We start from the raw sequence: 20,843 nt of genomic DNA, 5'->3' as shown, positions 1-20,843 counted from the left end.
ATAGATCCAAGATAAAACTCAACAAGATAAATTAAGAATTGCTCCTAACTACTATAAAGAATCATCAGCTAATATACAGTCAGATCAATGGTTACCTTCACTTGATGGATGTATCCAAGGATAGCTTTTTAATCTTTGTAGCTAACTGTACTCGAACAGAAAGCTCTTGAGTCCCAATATCCATGTTGAAACAACTGGTTCCTATCCTGTGAAGAAGTCAGCTTCATCAAACCTTTAATCGTACGTTCCCCATAAACTGTCCCGGAGCCTCCCTTCCCTTTCGTTGTTACGCATGCAGCTTCGATTTGGAATACAGTAATACACCGTACAAAAAGGCACTTATTAGAAGACAGTACAAAGATTTGGATTTGCCTCCATCTTTCGTCAATGGCGACTGCATGGTCGATTGTATGGTTAGCCTATCTAGCGATCAGGTTTTGTTCGATGATAGCAATTGAGATATAGAAAGAGAAAAAAGAGATGTTAGGTTAAATATTTTAGTTGTTTGGCAATAGGAATAAGTTACTTCTAGAATGTCCGCGAGTTATCTTTAGAATTATTTTAACAATAAATAAAAATTAAAACTTTAAACCAATCAAATTATAAGAATTTTTTTCAAACATTTTCTACAAATGACACATCAGCAAAAGTCAACTAATAGATAGAAGAATTTTCCAACCAAGACCCTCTCTTGAAATAATGGTGAGTGTAATCGTTAATCTCGACAGAATCTATCAAATCCCTCGTAGATAATGATCTTTGTCTAGCTATTTCGAAGAAACTGAATTTTTTTTGGCCATCAATTCGTACAATAATCAGACAATTTTCCGGACCGGATTAATGGGTATGAGTGTGAATCGGTTCTGATACCATAAAAACTTATGTAATCGATAAATAATTATGTGTTATTGATTCATAACTTCAGATCTTTTTATATACAACTCTCAATTTCCACATCATCATCTAGAAAAAGAGATTACACAATAAGGAAATATTTTATTCTAATATTATTTCGTTTAGAATATTTTAATATCCCAAAAAACTTTTTTTCCTAGTTGTGACGTGATCAATCTTTTTCACTAAATATAAAACGAACAATGATGGATCATATAGTTTGCCTTCTTGTTATAAAACCTACTCTTTCTCTTCCTATCTCTCTCGTAATTAAGCTGCAACATAATGTTGAAAAAAGAAAAGTCATGCTTCGTTTCAGATTCTACCATTACTAGCAAGTTTGGGGATCGTCCTCCTTCTACCTATTCCATGAAGATCCAAAACCTCTCTCAACTCAAGACTCTCTTCTCTGAAACTGGCGGATACAAATCCCGTACATTCTCTTCTGGCAAATATAACTGGTAATTTAGTCTTGTAGTTTGATGATATACAAATATCTTCTTAGAAAAGTAAAATGAATTTTCCATCCTTGTTATGATATCAGGAGATTGGTTATATATCCAAACGGAAACGAGAAAGACAACGGGACAGGGTTTATATCAACGTATGTTGAATTAGATAGCACAGCTCTAGAGTCCACGGTCTTGGCATACCTCACATTCTTCGTTTACAACAAGAAAGAAAACAAATACTTTACTATTCAAGGTTCTTACCTCCATACCAATTCTCTCTCTATATATATATATATATATATATATATGTTGTGATATAACAAACTAAGTGCCACATTGGAGAATTAGACAAAAAGACTCTAATATATAAAGAGTTGTCAAACTCTAAAAGTACGAGGCCTTTTGGGAAGGAAACCAAAAGTAAATCCATGCGGGCTTGCCTCTAAGGCCCAAAGTGGACAATATCGTACTAATCAGATAATATAGAGTTGGACATGGGTTTAACAATCCCAACAATTGGTATCAGAGCGGTTGACGAGAAATCTGCAAGAAGACCAAAATACCCTTCGAATAGGAACGGGACCCATCAAGTTAGGATTGGGAGGTGTGTGTGGCAGAGATCAAGTCAAAAGATCATGGAAGTCAGTTGTGGGACACAAGATGAATGTGATCCTTAGTTTGAAGGGGAGAATGTGATATAACAAACTAAGTCCCACACTGGAGAATTAGACAAAGAGAGTCTAATATATAAAGAGTTGTCAAACTCTAATAGTACGAGACCTTTTGGGAAGGAAACCAAAAGTAAATTCATGTGGACTTGCCTCTAAGGCCCAAAGTGGAGAATATCATACTAATCAGATAATATAGAGTTAGACATGGGTTTAACAATCCCAACATATATACTATTTTTTTAATTGTCTATATATGTATAACATCCAGATGTTGAAGGGAAGCAGTTCAATGCATTAAGACCGGTGAGGGGGTTTCCGCAAGTACTTCCGCTTGATACATTTAATGATCCTAAAAACGGATATGTCTTTAATGGAGATCAGTGTGAGTTTGGTGTTGATGTGATGGTTCCACTTACCAATTCGGAAGTCGTCTCCTTTTCTCAGAAACCCTCCAATCCAAAGTTCTCTTGGACGGTGAACAAATTCTCTAAGTTGAAAGAACATCACTACATATCAAGCAAGTTCTTAATAGGAGGAAGAAATTGGTGAGTAATTAATGATCAGAAGGTTTATGTAAGTTTAACACATTGCTATATGTTTTAACTATGTATAATGTTTTTGTATAGGGTGCTTGAGTTGTATCCTAAAGGCTACAACACTACATATTCCACATGGTTGTCCCTCTTTCTGCATTTAGCCGAGGGTGAAAAAATGAAGACTGGTGAGGAGATTTACACCCAGTGTGTGTAAAAATGAAGCAATAAGAAACAAGATGGTGGGTTAAGGTCTCAAGACAATGGAGATACCACTACAAGGGAAAAACATGCATGGTTGGTTAAGGTCTCAAGACAATGGAGATGCCACTACAAGGGACAAGCATGCATGGTGGGTTAAGGTCTCAAAACAATGGATTATTAGTTTATCATATCTCATCTACCATTTACCATACTTGTAACCACTATATATATGAGATGTTCTCATAAGCAAATCAATCAAGTGAATAAGATTATCCTTCTTTACTCTCTCTCTCTCTCTCTCTTGTTCTTCACTATGTTCTTTAATTTCTAACATGGTATCAGAGCCATCAAAGCTCTTGAACACCAAACTGCTTCCGCAAATCTATTCTATTCACCTTACTCTTTCACTTGTTTGGTTTACTTTCTTCAGAATCTCTTTCATTTTCTTTTACCCAGTAGCAAGCAAAGATGGAGCAACACCAGCTAGTGAGGATTCCAGTCACCCTGAAGGGTCCTAACTACATTACTTGGTCGAGATTGACCAGGACAACTCTTGGAGGAAGAGGTCTATGGGAGCACATCACCACAAGTGAGGCCCCAAGACAAATCACCCAAGGAGAAGATGGCAAGGAGGTTGTAGTGGTAGATGAAGGCAAATGGGGTCAGGAGGATCTCATGGTGCTGTCTATCTTGCAAGGCTCACTTGATACTCCTATCATGGAGTCTTACTCACACTGTGAGACTGCAAAGAAGCTATGGGATACCTTATACAAGGTATATGGCAACACTTCAAACCTCACCAGAATATTTGAGGTTAAGAGGGCAATCAACAACTTGCAGCAAGAGGAGATGGACTTCACCAAACACCTTGGAAAGTACAGCCAGTTGTGGTCTGAACTTGAGATGCTGAGACCAAGTACCACTGATCCTAGTACACTAGAAGAGAGGCGTGAGCAAGACAAGGTCTTTGGATTGCTTCTCACACTCAACCCAAGCTTCAATGATGTACTTAAACACATATTGAGAGCTAAAGAGCTTCCAAGCTATGATGATGTGTGTGCTCAACTTTGGAAGGAGCTAGGCTCAGATGGTCTCTTTGGTGGAAAAGAGGAGCTGTCTATGGCAAACAAAGCTGAGAAGATGGAGAGTGCTTCAGGCAACAAAGCACACTTCAAATCAAGAAGAGGAGGAGACAAGTCTGTGACTTGTGAGCACTGCAAGAATCTAGGCCACTCCAAAACCAATTGTTGGATCCTCCATCCTCACCTCAGACCTGCTTCAACCAACAGATACAACCAGGCCAAAGCACATGAAGCAAGAGCTCATGAAACCACAATATCAGGCTCCATGCACATAGGAGAAGATGGAAGAGCTATGATCTCAACCACCCACACTGGTGGATCCACATCCCATGCCATGTCTCAGCCATCCCCTGATGATGCCTTCATCCGCAAGTCAGACATTGAAGCGCTTATCAAGGCTATCAATGCAAACTCTGGTAACATCAGTGTCAATGCTTTAAATTCTATTCACAGTGCTTCACATACTACTAGACCTTTGATCATTGATTCTGGAGCTTCTCATCATATGATTAGGGATGCTAGACTGATTAGTGATGTTAAACCTGCTCTAGGGAGTGTAGTGATTGCTAATGGTGATAGAATTCCAATTGAAGGAGTAGGAAACTTGAAACTGTTTGATAAGGAGTCTCAAGCTTTTTATATGCCTACTTTCACATCCAACTTATTATCTGTCAAGAGAGCAACCAATGATTTAAATTGCAATGTTATTTTCAGTCCTAATGATGTGTGCTTTCAGGATATTAAGACCAGGAAGATGCTGGGAAAGGGTGTGAGCAAGGGAGAGCTTTACTTGCTTGAAAACACCAAGCTTTCAGATTTATCTTGTGCTTTCAATTCTGCTTCTGTGTTAGCTAGTGATGTTTTATGGCATGCTAGATTAGGTCATCCTCATTCTCGTGCATTAGGATTGATGTTACCTAATCTATCTTTAAAGAATGGAAGTTGTGAGGCTTGTATTCTTGGTAAACATCAGAGATCTGTTTTCCTTAATTCTAAGACTATTTATGAAAATTGCTTTGATCTTGTGCACTCTGATGTTTGGACAGCACCTTGTGTGTCTAGGGAGAACCATAAATATTTTGTTACATTCATAGATGAAAAATCAAAATATACATGGATCACCTTGATTCAAACTAAAGATAGAGTTTTAGAAGCTTTTATTAACTTCCAAAACTATGTATCTAACCATTTCAATTCCAAGATCAAAATTTTTAGGTCTGATAATGGCGGGGAATACACAAGCACTGCTTTCAAACATCACTTAGCAAAACATGGCATAATCCATCAAACAAGTTGCCCATACACACCACAACAGAATGGAGTTGCTGAAAGGAAGAATCGCCATCTTATGGAGGTTGCAAGGAGCATGATGTTCCATACCAATGTTCCAAAGAGGTTCTGGGGAGATGCTGTGGTCTCAGCATGTTATTTGATCAACAGGATCCCCACCAAAGTCCTCCAAGATATCTCTCCCTTTCAGGTATTAAACAAAATAAAACCTCCAATTGATCACTTGCGTGTTTTTGGGTGTGTGTGCTATGTCTTGATACCAGGGGAACAGAGAAACAAGCTTGAAGCCAAGAGTGCCAAAGGCATGTTCATAGGATATACTCATGCGCAGAAGGGGTACAAGTGCTACATACCTGAATCAAGAAGAGTTATGGTCTCAAGGGATGTTAAGTTTGTGGAATCAAAGGGATACTATGATGAGAAGAATTGGGACAGTCTTCAGGATCTCTCACAAGGATCTTCAGATAGGGCAAACAACTTGAGAATCATTCTGGAAAACCTAGGCATCAGCCAGCCTCAAACAAGTGGCGTACCGAGCACTTCACCTATACCTCCAGTTGTGGATGAAGCTGCATCAGTTGAAGAAGCAGTCCATCCTGATCATGAGGGGGGAAATCAACCTAATTTGCAAATCCATGAAGAAGCTATCATCCATGAGGAAGCTATCCATGACGAAGCCATCCACGAGAAAGCTATCCAAGAAGAAGCTATCCAAGAAGAAGTTGTTAATGATCAAGATGGAATGCAACAAGAAGTTCAACCATTAAGGAGGAGTACAAGGGTGAAGAAACCATCTCAGTGGATGGACACCAAAGTATACTTCAACAACAATGCAGTAGCTCATCCTATCCAAGCAACATGTTCTTTTGCGAGACTATCTGAAGAGCATGTAGTCTTCATCAGCAACCTGGATCAAGAGTATGTACCAAAGACTTATGAAGAAGCCATGAAGCATGAAGAATGGAGAGATTCAGTTGGGGATGAAGTTGGTGCCATGATCAAGAATGATACTTGGTATGAAACTGAGCTCCCCAAAGGAAAGAAAGCTGTTACAAGCCGTCTACTCTTCACCATCAAGTACCTTGCCAATGGGAAACCAGAAAGAAAGAAAACAAGGCTAGTTGCAAGAGGATACACCCAAGTCTATGGAGAAGACTATCTCGATACATTTGCACCAGTAGCTAAACTCCACACCATAAGGATTCTACTCTCATTGGCAGTGAACTTGGAATGGGATTTATGGCAGATGGATGTCAAGAATGCTTTTCTTCAAGGAGAGCTGGAGGATGAGGTTTACATGAGGCCACCTCCGGGTATGGAAGACATGGTCAAGCCAGGGAATGTCCTAAGGTTGAAGAAAGCAATCTATGGATTAAAACAGTCACCAAGGGCTTGGTACCACAAACTGAGTACAACTCTCAATGGAAGAGGGTTTGTAAAATCAGAAGCTGATCATACACTCTTCACACTCACAAGCAAGCAAGGAATTGTGGTGATTCTTATTTATGTAGATGATATTATCATCACAGGAAGTGACAAGGAAGGTATTATCTCAACCAAAGTATTTCTTAAGTCTACTTTTGATATTAAAGATTTGGGTGAGCTAAAGTACTTTCTAGGGATAGAAATATGCCGCTCTAAAGAGGGGCTTTTCTTATCTCAAAGGAAGTACACACTTGATCTTTTGAATGAGGCAGGAAAGCTTGGAGCGAGAGTAGCCAAGACTCCACTAGAAGATGGGTATAAGGTGCTGCGTGAGGGGGAGATTGAAGATAAGCCTTATGCTGACGTTAAACACTATAGAAGAATGGTAGGAAAGCTGATATACCTCACCATCACCAGGCCTGATGTATGCTTTGCAGTTAACCAAGTAAGCCAGAATATGCAAGCTCCCAAGATACACCATTGGAACATGGTTGAAAGGATCCTAAGATACCTAAGAGAGGCGCCAGGGCAAGGAGTGTGGATGGGATGCAACAAAAATACAGAGATAGTTGGGTATTGTGATGCTGATTGGGCAGGAGACAGAGTGGATAGGAGATCCACTACCGGTTATTGTACATTCATTGGAGGCAATCTTGTCACTTGGAAGAGCAAGAAACAGAAGATAGTGTCATGCTCAAGTGCTGAAGCTGAATATAGGGCAATGAGGAAGCTCACTAGTGAGTTGATTTGGATCAGAAACCTACTTCAAGACTTTGGTATAGAGACATCAACTCCAATCACCATGCATTGTGATAATCAAGCGGCAATACACATAGCCTCCAACAATGTGTTCCATGAGAGGACTAAACACATTGAGGTGGATTGTCATAAAGTTAGGCAAGCAGTGGAACAAAGGATCATCTTACCCTGCTATACAAGAAGTGAGGATCAACTAGCTGACATCTTCACCAAGGGTGCAAGCACCAAGGTTTGCGAGTTCATACATTCCAAGTTAGGACTCGTAGATTTTTCATCACACTGATCCTCTTAGTCATGAAGTGTTCTACTCTTTTTCCTTGGCTTGGTTTTTATCCCATGAGGTTTTTCCAAGCTAAAGGTTTTAATGAGGGAATGCTTCATGGTTTCCAAGCTTGACCAGTTCCTATGGTCAAGCTTGAGGGGGAGTGTAAAAATGAAGCAATAAGAAACAAGATGGTGGGTTAAGGTCTCAAGATAATGGAGATACCACTACAAGGGACAAACATGCATGGTTGGTTAAGGTCTCAAGACAATGGAGATGCCACTACAAGGGACAAGCATGCATGGTGGGTTAAAGTCTCAAAACAATGGATTATTAGTTTATCATATCTCATCTACCATTTACCATACTTGTAACCACTATATATATGAGCATAAGCAAATCAATCAAGTGAATAAGATTATTCTTCTTTACTCTCTCTCTTGTTCTTCACTATGTTCTTTAATTTCTAACAGTGTGATCTGCGAATTCTCGACCCGTTTGGATGCAACCACATGACCAGGAAGTGTAAGTCGTAACTTTCTGTTTACCTAATTACCTGTTAATGATGATATTATATTCATTAGAGATTTCATTTTTTTTCTTATTGCAGTTGATCGACGGCACAATATCTCCAACTCAGGTTGGGGTTGGTGTGAATTTGTGTCGTTGGCTGAACTTTCGAAGGCTTATTTGGACAAACAAGTCTCTTTGAGAGTAGAGATCGAATTTGAAGTTGTTTCTACCACCAAATACTCATGAAGATTTACAACACACCATTTAGGTCTCATAATCAGTTATTTAATTTATTTATGTTGTTTATTCAGATTCTAGGTTTTTCTTTTATTGTATTTAGAAGAAAAATATTACTGTCCCTACAAAGCTTTGTTTTTTTCCTCTTTTAAATATCATCAAAAATAACTTTTTGTGGAGTAGTGCATTCCGGACGGTTCGATTATCTAAGATAAATGTATCAATCTTTGATCAAGAAACCGTATTCCATCCATAACCAACCAAAATCGTAAAGGGCTTTTTCTGGGCGTATATTGTTTCTCTGCCCATGAACCCAATTAAAGTGGGCTAGGGTTTAACCTGGTTTGCTGAAGAAACAAAGTCAGACACTTTGAAACAAATAAACAGGCCAGGGTTCATCTTTCTTTCACTTAATATACAACGAATAACGATTGATTATAAACTCTGTCTTCTTGTTACCAGTGACTCTCTCTTCCTCTCTGAGAAGCTGCAACAGAATGTTGGATAACGAAAAGTCACGGGTCGTATCAGATTCTACCATTACTAGCATGTTTGGAGATCGTCCTCCTTACCTATTCCATGAAGATTCAAAACCTATCTCAACTCAAGACTTCCTTGTCTGGTTCTGACGTATACAAATCCCGTACTTTCTCCTCCGGCAAATACAACTGGTAGGTAATTTAGTTTTGTAATTAGGTGTAAACAAGTATCTTCTCATAAAAGTAAACTAGTTTTTTGTGTAATATCAGGAGATTGGTTATATATCCAAAAGGGAACAAGAAGGACAACGGGGCAGGATTTAATTTCACTCTATGTGGAAATAGATAACAAAACACTACAGTCCACGGTCTTGACATACCTCACCTTCTTCGTCCACAATAAGAAAGAAAATAAATATTTTACTTTTCAAGTGATTGATTACATCCCGGATATTTTGTATACTAAAGCACAGGTCACTTGCCCAATAATATTTTGACACATAGATAATATTTTTTATTTTTTCAAAAACAACAATTACTAAAAAAACAGTTGAAACAAATCAGTTTCAGAATGTAAAAGCAAAAGAAAGAAAATAATTATTTTAACCGCCTCATATATTACACCCACGATCTCCAGCTTATTATGTATTACATTGGTCAGTGGTGTAGACAGATTCATATAATTAATAGTTATTTAACAAGCGGCAAATGTTTTAAGTCTCAATATTTAGTTATATCGGTTTTACAGTTTTAACTTCTTTTTTTTGTAGAAGAATCGTGCTTCACGTGATAAGTTATGCAATTGGTATGTTAGAATTTCCAAGTAACTCTTATGATAAGTAATTTTCTGGTCACTTTTATTCAGAAAACATAATAAAAAAGATTATAGATGGACATGAATCTCGAATAATGAAAACTAATATCTGTAAATATGTAATTTTAGTTTGCGTGAGTATTTTATCTAACTTCAGTTTGTTAATTCGAATCATGTCTTTAATATCTTTAAAAAATATTAAGTAAACTAGTATTTATATAAATTTATAAGTTTATTGATGGATTATCTATGTAACATCCATATGTTGAAGGGAAGCCGTTCAATGCATTAAGACCAGTGCATGGGTTTCCACAAGTACTTCCCCTTGATACATTCAATGATTATAAAGACGGTTATGCTTTTGATGGAAATCAATGGGAGTTTAGTGTTGATGTGATGGTTCGACTTACCAATTGGGAAGTCGTCTCCTTTACTCAGAAACCCTCCAAACCAGATTTCTGTTGGACGGTCAACAAATTCTCTAAGTTGAAAGAGCATCGCTACGTATCAGACAAGTTCTTAATGGGAGGAAAGAAATGGTGAGTAATGATCGTTTATATAACAGTTTTGCTTCCAGAGTAACATCACCATGTCCTTATGTTAAATTATAATGGTTTTGTAGGGCCATGTCGTTGTATCCCAAGGGCGTGATTACATTAGATCGCAAATCGATATCCATCTATCTGAAGTTAAGCCGGATAAAGATACATTGAAGGCAGGTGAGCAGATCTACACCAAAGCGGATGTGCGAATTCTGACCCATTTGGAATCACTTGACAAGGAAGTGTAAGTCGCACATTAGTTACCCATTTGGATATGCAATCACGTACGTGACTAGATTAGTTTAGTGATTACATTCGGTTTAATTACAGTTAACCAGTGGCAGGAGAGATCACACTTACTCCAAGGTTTGGGTTGTGTTGGATTTGTGTCTTTGGCTGAACTTGAAAAGGCTTACTTGGACAAAGATGGCTCACTGAAATTGGAGATCGAAATTGTGGTTGTTTCTGCCACCACATACACACCATTTAGCTCTTTCATTAAATCAGTTTTTACATATTTTTTAATTCAGATTCTCATCTTGATTGTTTAGAATTGTTTTTTTTTTAAACACAAATTCATTAATTCAAATCTAAGAGTTTTCAACGATTACAACCATAGGTATACTCGACGGTAAGATCAACAAAAATAAGAGTAAAACAATAAAACATGGGATACAAGTGTTAAAAGGAAAGACTTGCTCGAAGTAAAAACACCTGCAGATAATCTTCACTTGAATCTTAGAAACCACATCTCGAAATAGCTTTAAATAGTCTGAAACGACGTTAAAATACCTTATAGTCTGAAACGACGTTAAAATACCTTTGTAAAAAAGATTTGGAGGAATCAATACCGGCTTGAACACCGGAAATGATCCACCTCTCATAGAGAGAGGGAAGATGCGGGAGGGTCTCTCTCAACCGCAAGATCAGCAGTAACCTCAACAAATTTCATCGAAGAGACTAGGTGAATCTCAAACAACGGTAAGGCGGAGAATGAAGCAAAGGCCACAAAGTATCAAAAGGCCTTAATTTCCTGAATTTGACATTGAAGCACACACGATCAACTCTAAAAACCGCAAGACCTATCCAAGAGACTAGGTGAATCTCAAACTCTAACTTCATTTCCAGCGAAGCACTTAAGACAATGGAGTTTGGCGAGGAAGCATACGGTTGGTTTATTCGGGTCAGAAGCTGGGACCTTGACGTTCGGTTTAGAATAATATGTTAATTCTCTATAGTTTTGGCTTTTCTTTTAGTATTACTAGGGGAGTAGCCCCGATGACGTAATTGAACTAGTGGTGAAGCATTTGTTGCTGTAGCTCTTTGACGTTCGTAAGTCTTGCGACCAGATAGTTTCCTGGTGGGTGAACGACCCAATTTACTGCAAGGAATTCACGAAGAAATCTATGAGATAAACAGCATGGAGTCCTTTTTTTTTTGAACGAAAACATGGAGTCCAAAAAATATTTCAAACACATAAGAAAGAAAATTAGATGCTACGTGTAAACTAAGAATGGCCCCTACCTTTCACTCTTGCCCAAGATAGTTCTTGCACTGCGAAGCTGTTTCGCTGTTCCAGCATTCTTAAGTTTATCTACTCCCATTGGGTTCAGAGACCTTGTGGAAGAAAAAACACGGCCCATCTTTCCTTGCCTTCTCACACCATCCCTAGTCTCTTCACCAGAAGCAGGCTAGCTACCTTTTGTTGATTGTAAAGCAGGGAAACACGCTTTTGGAATATTATGTGCAGCTTTCCCATCAACCTCATCAGATTGTTTCCTTTTGTCTTTACACTTGATCTCAGGGGGGCCATATTCTTCACTTTCTGACAAAGCTGCTGTGGGAAGCTGTTTTCACCTTACAGTCTCAGTTGAGGAGAAGCAGCTGGCGAGCGTTTAGGAAATCCAAACCCATTTTCACTACAGCCACCATATCTGAGTAGGCTTCATCCTTATTAGAAACAATCGGTATTAAATTCGTCCTTCTTGCTGTACGGGATATATTTTGTGGTCTTTAACTGGCCCATTGAATAAATGACAGGTGGTGATGACGACCGATTTGATGTCATGCGCTTCCGATGTGTAAGCGAGGTTGAAAATTGTGGAGGCTTATTTGGACAGCCAGAGATATCCCAGTCACTTGGGGATGGAGTGTTGTGGAGTCTTGGAGACAGTTTCGGAGGTAACCATGATGACGATCTAAGTCCAGGAACTGAAGCATTTGGTTTTGTGTTTGAAACCCGACTTGAGGAATTGAATTCATCGTGAATATTGGACCTTCAAAGAACACAACAGAGTAATAAGAAAAAAACAGTGGATAAAACATCAGGAAGATAATACGGTAAACTGAAATCTTATAATCAAGGTTAGTGTGATTGATAAAAAAGATAAAAAATGTGTGATTTTGGGTATAACACATACTTGTTGACAGCCCTTTGATTCACCCTTTCCTTAGCTGAACATTATCTCTTCTCAATGTACACAGAATTATGATCAGAATCGAGCCCTGACCGTGGGGAATGCCCAGCCAAGCTCGTCTGCTGAGCGAGGTTATCAGATCTACCATATCCAGAAGTTTCATTAGCAGCCGCTTGCCTACAAAAAAATATTTTAAAAACAAAAGACTTTAACATATAGAAAAACCATTAAGAAAACAGAATCCAGCTGCTGGACAGGAGGTGAGAAAATAAAGTTCTTAAATTGCAAGTGCTCATATTTCTTTCAATATAATAAAGTTTTTGTACCTGAGACATTTCCTGCTTGAGGGAAGCCAAGATCTCGCCGACAGTAAGAGTCTCCACCTTGGTCACCTCTGTTGAACAGACAAACGCAATATTGCTTTGGTTCTCGGCTAACCTTAACATGTTAAGTAGTTAGCTAAAAGATGTGCATCATTGAATGTTGGGTATTGAAGAACAAACCAGGGTAGATAATTTACGGTAGAATGCACTTGATAATTTATAGGAGGTCCTCTGCATATGATAATTTAATCGTTGTTGGGATTAAACTTGAACGCACAAATAATAAGGTTCATTAAAAGCATAAATAGAAATTGCTTACTCTTTTAAGCTGTAGATGAACAGAGAATCGCCCTTTCATCGTTCCCTCAAAGCTCTCAAGTATATGGCATTGTTGGAGTTGTTGGCCATCAATTAGCCTGAGATGGCCGGCTACATCTGCAGAACAAATAACTAACATTTCAGAGACTGAGGTGAGGTTTCACTATCTTGGAAATGTGATACCAACATCCTGATTCTATAGTTTGGACCATTGAAAATACAACTTACCGTACAGATCGCCTCCTTGGTCACATCACAGTCTTGAGGGCTGAAACCTGAATATCTTCAAATCAACGGAAAAGCAGTTCCATTCAATCTCGGACAACACGGAGTTGTGTGCGATGCCGGTAGTGGGGTTTAGAGTTGGATTAAATTTGGTTTTGTTCTGTCTTTGCTCGATGCCGGGAAGACTCGTCGGATATTGGAAGATGAGCTTCAAAGGTTTAGAGTTGCGGTTTTATTGCGCCAGAAAGGAGGGCTATACCCTTGTCAAGACGCTCCGTTGAACTTGTTATAATCTGTGACGGCTATGAGTGTATTTGACATGAAGGGTTCCAGAGTTTAACATGAGGTATATATAGCTAGGAATAACGTAGTTGTTACCATTCGAAACCATTAATGATGTACATAATGAAGATGTGGAGATGTAGAGGTAGAGGAAGGTTCACTGTTCCATGGAATCTGAAAGGGTCACTTTCTATTTCTCAAAGGAGATCGATGAAGCTATTGAAACCCTAAAACTCCATTAAAGAGGAAGATAAGGGACGGAAGAGGTTTTCATCGAAAATATTGGATGTTAACTTTATTGGGCCACACATTTTATTAAAAACATAAAAATTAATCCAAAAGCCCATTTCATAAATCACTATATACACGACATCTGAAACAAAACGCAAACACAAATTTCTCCTTGTGGGACCCACATGTGCTGAGGTGGACAACTCCGTGAGCAAAAACTCATTGACTTTTGAATTAATTAACAATGTTTTCGCTGACTTGCCAATTTAACACACCGTCAACAAATTTAACAAAAATATTTAACGTCGTTTATTGTTGGCGTTTATATTTGAAATTAAAAATATGTAGACCTCTGGATTCGAACTCAGGTTGGTTGGTCAAATGACAAGGTATTTTACCACTGGGCTACTGGCACTTCCAATGTACTTACTAACATGTTTACTTTTATTTGGTACATATTAAATATAAAAAATTCTCTAAAAACTTAATAAGATCTTTAAAATTCCAAAAAAAAATTAAAAAAATAAAGAAGATTTTTATAAAATTAATTTAGAAATTAAAATTAAAAATAAAATTTTATTTTTCTTTTTAAAAATAAAAACTCTTCCAAAATTTTCTAAAAACTTAAAAAGATCTTTAAAATTCCAAAAAATTGAAAAAATAAAGAAATTTTTTATAAAATTAATTTTGAAATTAAAATAGAAATTTTTTATAAAATTAATTTTGAAATTAAAATAGAAAATAATTTTTTTTTTCTTTTCAAAAAAACACGAACTTTTCACGAATTGAAAAGAAAAAATCAAATAAAATTTTATTTTCTATTTTAATTTCAAAATTAATTTTATAAAAAATTTCTTTATTTTTTCAATTTTTTGGAATTTTAAAGTTCTTTTTAAGTTTTTAGAAAATTTTGGAAGAGTTTTTATTTTTTATAAAGAAAAATAAAATTTTATTTTTGATTTTAATTTCTAAATTAATTTTATAAAAATCTTCTTTATTTTTTTAATTTTTTTAGAATTTTAAAGATCTTATTAAGTTTTTAGAGAATTTTTTATATTTAATATGTACCAAATAAAAGTAAACATGATAGTAAGTACATTAAAAGTGCAAGTGGCCCAGTGATAAAATACCTTGTCGTTTGACCAACCAACCTGGGTTCGAATCCAGGGGTCTACATATTTTTAATTTCAAATCATGTAAAACGACGTCGTTTAACGCCAATGAAAATTTGGTGTTTTTTTTATTAGCCCAAAAATTTATGTTTCTTTTGGCAATTCGTGCGTTGAGGTTTTTTTGGCCGAATTCTCATTATAAAATATAGATTATTGAGCTGTGCAGGTTTCGGTTAGTATGGTTATTGGTTTTTAATTTTATTATTGTTGGTTCAAAATCAGAACCGGCTCAATCAACGACAGCTGGAAAAAATAACAAACAAACATCACAATTCAAATACATTTTTGAGATTCTCTCTCCTCTCTACCCATTGCTTCACTTTTTTCTCACTTCCTTCAAACTCTCTCTAGAGAAACTGTAGTCTCTTCAGAGGATGGCGGTTCCGGTTGTTGATCTCCTGAACAACTCCGATTCATCATCCGATGAAGATTTCAGCGACTCCGAAGTATTTTATTCATCGGAGGACGAATCCATGGAAGACGAACCGTCGGAGTCGGAAATCACCACTGCAAAAGGTACTCTTATCACTCTCTCTCGTTTTCTAATCCTATCAAGCTTGATCGGTCTTTAATCCTCTCTGATTTCGTCTGCTGTTAACAGAAACAGAGACGAAACGTAGCGAAGAGGAGGAGGAGGAGGAGGAGTTTTGGATCCGTTATCCTTATTTGAAGAGTTTTCTGAGCACAAGCGTTGCTCAAGGTTTGATTCCAGAGGACTATGTTTTTGAGAGAGCCAAGCTTATCGGAGAAGAGAAGGCCAAGGAGCTGAATGAAAGAGGCGAGGCTTTGTTTCTCAAGGAACTTGAAGCGTGCAAGGACAAGTGTGAGCTCGTTGCGTCTGCCATCCTCGCTATGAAGTCCGTTAAATGATTTTCTTGAAATCGTTGGAAACTTTTGTTTATGATGATATAGTGTCTTGGATTGCTTTTGTTCTATGATGAAATCGTTTTCGTTTAGTGTTCAAACTCCATTAAAACACGCTATGTAGCTTTCTATTAGTATCATTTTAGCATAAGAAAAATGAAGAGAAGATCAAACTCCATTAAAGCGTTCTATGATCATTTAGCAAAAGAAAAAACAAACTTAGCAAAAACAGAGGAAGTTGTTTTCACTTTTTTCAGAGGTTTCTAGCCGATTCAGCCATCATCTTGACGGAGAGAAGCTGTTCATATGAGAAGACGCAAACACCTTGCTTGTAGAGCACGTTTCGTGACCCCGGAGAGTTGGCAATCACCTGGAGAAGCTGTTGTCTCGTCAGAGAATTGAGCAGACTGGTGGTTTCTCCTACGTGCTCTTCTCGGGGTTTGGTTGGGTAGACGGAATCCAGAGGCATCCAACGGAGAGAAGCGATCTGAGACTGGAGGAAGGTGATGTACTTGTGCGTTTCCTCGAGAGTCGTAGACAAACTCATCTTCTTCTCCCACGGCATGATTTTCTCCAAGGATCTGATTCTGTCTGACACCTTCCTTGTACCGTGAACATACTGAGACGCCGGAGGTTTGGATTTAGATGAGGAAGACGGCGAGATAGAGAAGGTTTTGTTGACTCGCGAGCCAACGTGACGCTGTCTCAGGTTAACGTTGTGTCTAGCCACCGGGAGAGGAGGAGGAGGAGCGAGAGAGAGACACGGCGGCGGCGACCTCGCGCCTTCCACAAATTTGAGATCTGGCAAGTGGAGAAACGGAACGTCATGGGAGAAGAGGTTTTCGAACCGAGTCGACTCGGTGAGGTAGTCGCGAGTGACGAGCGGCAGAGACGAGTCTGTGAACATCGATTCTACACAGTGTTGTTGTTTCTGGAGCTGGAGATAGTCTTGGTGCGTGTCGGAGAAAGGGATCAAGCCGCCGTGAGGAGCGAAATCGGAGTGAGGAAACGGAGGTAAGGATTCAAGAGGAGTAATGTCATAAGGATGATACTCCATGGGAGCGTATGCTTGTGGAAGCGGCGGTAACTCAGAGAGCGATTCGAACTCATAACAGGACTCCATTTTCAGCGAGAACGAAAAGAAACAGAGAATGAAAAGGAAGATGACAACGTTGCTTCTCGTGATTGGGTGGATATTATACAGGAAAAGAGGAGAAGGGTATATTGACACGTGGAGGAGAGAAGGCGGCGACACGAGGAACGATGACGATTCTGTTATACGAACCTCTCTGAGGTTTTTGTCCACTGTTTGTTTATTTCTCTCTCTAGCCCAGGCAGTTTAATGGTTTGCACTGATTCAATCTGCACCGTTGGATTATCTCACCGGTCAGATGATTACTGATCCTGGAGACAGGATATTTTGTTGGGTAGTAAAACATATTCTGATATATACGGAGTTTGTTTGCTGCAATTGGGGGCGTATCTCCTTTACACGTGTTCGTCTACAAGCGTGACTGCCAAACTCTCTTTTCATCACTCTACTCGTCTGATAAGAGGAGGACGAAATTGATCCATAGCTATAAATAAATTCCCAAAAATAGAGTTACATATCCCGAAAAGGGAACCTACTTAACAAAAGAGAAGGTTGCCTTATGGAATGATTGTTTCTTGTTAACCACTGTTATGGTGTATATCTCTATCTACCGAACAGTGGTCTACATCGAGCACTGCCAAATCATCTCGAGGGAATTTCTTTAAGTCACACTTTGTTTTTTTTTTTTTTTTGTAACACAGTCACATTTTGTTCATACACAACGCGTTTTGAGGTTACAAATATATAGTGTTCTTTATTTTTCTGAAATAAACTTCCAGACCAATTAATTAGTACGAGGGGTTCTCTAAATCTATAATAATAAAGTTGCTCAGAAAGGCTTCTCCTTCACCTCTCATATTTCCATATTGTGCCATGTGGCACACTCTCTTTGATCACAAAGAATGTTCCGTCGCGTTACAATGGGATTCGGTTTTTAAGTGTCAAATTCAGTGGCCCACTAATTTTTTCCTCATACTTTGACTAGAATTTATTTTGGATTTCTTTCAATAGGGGGAGGAGGCTAACAGAGTTGCCGTGCCGTTCGAGATTCACCAAATCCCAGCAGCTTCTTTGTAACGTTTGCAGTTTCTGTTTTCCTCTACATTACTCCAATCATTCAAGTGATTTCGATCTCTCCTCCCACTCTCTCGCAATTAATCAGCCTCATCATCATCTACGGTAACCGATTGCACCTTCGCCTATAAATGTGTTCGGTGAATGCGATGAGCAACTACATCTCTCTGTTCTCTGAAAGAACACTCTCTGTTAAGCATCAACCCGATGGCGGATTCAAGAATTTTCCTAGCGGATTTGAAAGCTGGCTGCTGTTCAAACATTGCCGAGGTCGTCGTGCCTCTTGGATTCTCATTGCCTCCGACTCCTTTCAGTCCCAGCTCCGTAAATGCTCTGATCTCCTTATTCACCTTAATCTTCGACGCCGCTTCAAACTTCTCCAGCTTCACATCAAAAGCTGTCTTCTCTACGGCTCTATTCTCAGCTGAGCCAGATGCGTGAGCGGCAAGATTATCAGCAGCTACAGACACAGTGGAGCCGTACCGTAACGGTTGATACCGAGTTTATGGCTGAAGAAAATTGGAATCGTAAAGCTAATCATGTTTAGTTTGAGCAAGCCGTCGGTGTTTCGGTCGATCTTCTTTGTCATGGATTTGGGAGATGCGACAGTGGATAGGTGGCGAGTAGTGGCGGTCAAAAGCCTTGCGGTGGAGGAAGACGGTGGATCTCGATCAGAATCTGGAGATCGGAGCTCAGGTCGCTTTTTTGCGTTCCGTTCGATTTCATTTCATCCACATGTGGCCCAATTAATAGTTAAGGCCCATGGAGAAGACATCATCATCTATTAATAAGAAAAGAGACCGTATGTATAAGGTCCCAATTAATAGTTGAGGTCCCTAAAGGCCTAAAGTCTAATTTAATGGTTTAAATTAATATTATAAACGAAATCCGTTCATTGAAATAGTTTTATCTCTTACAATAGTTACTTTATTTTCTTATTATTCTATATAATATTTTTTTAAACATATTTTATCTTGGAGAACTCTATGCAACATACATTTGTTTTTTTTTTTGATAATCCAGGGGTTCCCCGCTTCGCGGGTCATTCCCCTGGACCCGGTCAGGCAGCGGTCCACTTCACCCGGGAGGGTTTTACCTGGGCTGGATCGAACCCAGTACCGCTTTGGTGTCCAGAAGAGGCAGGGTAATTTCCGCATGGGGAGGGAATCGAACCCGGATGGTGGTTGCCACCACAGGCCCGTCCTGCCACTTGGACTACCTCGTCCGGACTGCAACATACATTTGTACTCTATTTCAATTACATAATATTTCACACCCATATTTTATCTTGGAGAACTCTATGTAACATACATTTGTACCGGTGTTTATAATGTGACAAAGATTTAAAGATTGTAAGAAAATTTAATAGAGTTGATACTAGATTGATAAAAACCTCTCAAAGAAAATCATCTTATCAAGCTATTTCATGTGTTCTATTGTTTTCTTCATCAGTTTACCCTTGTAATTTGTTATGTTTTCTTTATTTTGTATGTATTTGTGTAATTTACTTATGATCTCACTTATAAATTAAGTTACTAAAAAATTAAATAAAAATCGATCAATCCTATATATTTTTATAGAGGTAAAAGATATATATATTTTGGTAGGTCATTAAAATACATCTGAAAATTTGCTTGTTCTTCTTTTGAGTATCAAACATTGTCAATATTTCACTTTATTTTCATAAAATCCTTAATTGATCAGTATTTAAAAATAAAATATAAGGTAAACTTAAACAAATTCAAACTAATTTTGTATATGTGTATAGTATATTTCGCAAACTAGAGTACGATAAAAGATATATAGTTAATAGATGTGGGAGATAAATAAAACACAAGTAAATAAGTTTATAAAATAAAAATGAATATACATATAAAATATACACATTTTATTAAATTAAATAATTTAAAATTTTAATTAAGAATTCAATAACCCGAGCAAACGCGCGGGTTTGTTTCCTAGTACACATAATATAAATCTTATGTTGGATCTCTCAAACTCAGCCCAAAATCTATCAAATGAAAAATTCTGCACTGGGTTTATCTCAAAATACATTTTAATTGAACGTTGAAGGATGCTCTTAGTCATCTTCTGAATCTGATCACTATATGAAATTTTTTGCATGGTAAAACTTTCTAGAATGTAAATATGTGTCATGACTTTAACAAATGTTTTTTTTTTTGTACTTTGACAAATGTTATACTTTGGAATGTATGTAAACTTCCAATCTGGCTTCTGATTATAAAATAATAAAGTTTCTTAAATCCATTTTTGGTTCTAGCTACAGTCGTTCGTATTTATCGGGGTTAAGTTGAGAACTTGAGAAAGTTTGTCGAATTTGAGGAATAAGGAGGATGTTCTCTCCAATTCTTCACAAATTTGCAAAGTTTGTTGCGCACAAACCCACTCATGCACGGATGCACCCAACTACGAATTCAGTTGTTATAAAGAGAGAGAGCAGATTATGGGCCTGAACTAATAACATTTAACATGTTGAGTCCCAGGCCAGAGTAAAGTATGGGCTTACAGAACCTTTTGTGTAATAAACAACAAGATCAAGTTTTTTTGTGTTCGATCTTCGGATCGATTTTTTGTTTCGCCATGGCGATATCTTCTTCGCATGGGCGATTTTGATGTGGAAAATTCACCCAAATCAGAGCTGTTTATCAATTCCATCTTTCTCTTCT

General features: G+C 37.9%; 2 protein-coding genes and 1 long non-coding RNA gene across 9 annotated transcripts; 1 reads left to right on the top strand and 2 right to left on the bottom strand.

Annotated features, from left to right (window-relative positions):
- Nucleotides 1-10,700: 10,700 nt before the first annotated feature.
- Nucleotides 10,701-13,979, bottom strand: LOC111206545. Of its 7 annotated transcripts, XR_002658836.2 has the most exons (8): nt 13,819-13,972; nt 13,444-13,742; nt 13,217-13,332; nt 13,078-13,128; nt 12,901-12,968; nt 12,578-12,751; nt 11,682-12,433; nt 11,082-11,538 (listed from the first exon to the last, which is right to left on the bottom strand). It is a non-coding gene; the product is annotated as an uncharacterized LOC111206545 (long non-coding RNA). The 7 variants fall into 7 exon arrangements; XR_007323856.1 differs by adding an exon at nt 10,701-10,929 and having other exon boundaries at nt 11,009-11,538; nt 12,901-13,128; nt 13,444-13,979; XR_002658834.2 differs by having other exon boundaries at nt 12,901-13,012; nt 13,444-13,977.
- Nucleotides 13,980-15,264: 1,285 nt separating this feature from the next.
- Nucleotides 15,265-16,180, top strand: BNAC05G30510D. Its single transcript, XM_013885738.3, has 2 exons — nt 15,265-15,641; nt 15,727-16,180. Exons 1-2 carry the CDS (start codon nt 15,500-15,502, stop codon nt 15,993-15,995), a joined length of 411 nt encoding a protein of 136 aa, XP_013741192.1. The 5' UTR covers nt 15,265-15,499; the 3' UTR covers nt 15,996-16,180.
- On the bottom strand, nt 16,096-19,531 carry LOC106351418 (transcription factor bHLH117-like). Its single transcript, XM_048758409.1, has one exon. It carries the CDS (start codon nt 17,110-17,112, stop codon nt 16,243-16,245), a length of 870 nt encoding a protein of 289 aa, XP_048614366.1. The 5' UTR covers nt 17,113-19,531; the 3' UTR covers nt 16,096-16,242.
- Nucleotides 19,532-20,843: the final 1,312 nt, after the last annotated feature.

This window comes from Brassica napus, chromosome C5 (assembly GCF_020379485.1).
Source record: "Brassica napus cultivar Da-Ae chromosome C5, Da-Ae, whole genome shotgun sequence".
NCBI classification, from domain to species: Eukaryota; Viridiplantae; Streptophyta; class Magnoliopsida; order Brassicales; family Brassicaceae; genus Brassica; species Brassica napus.
This window is presented reverse-complemented; position numbering and strand designations above follow the sequence as displayed.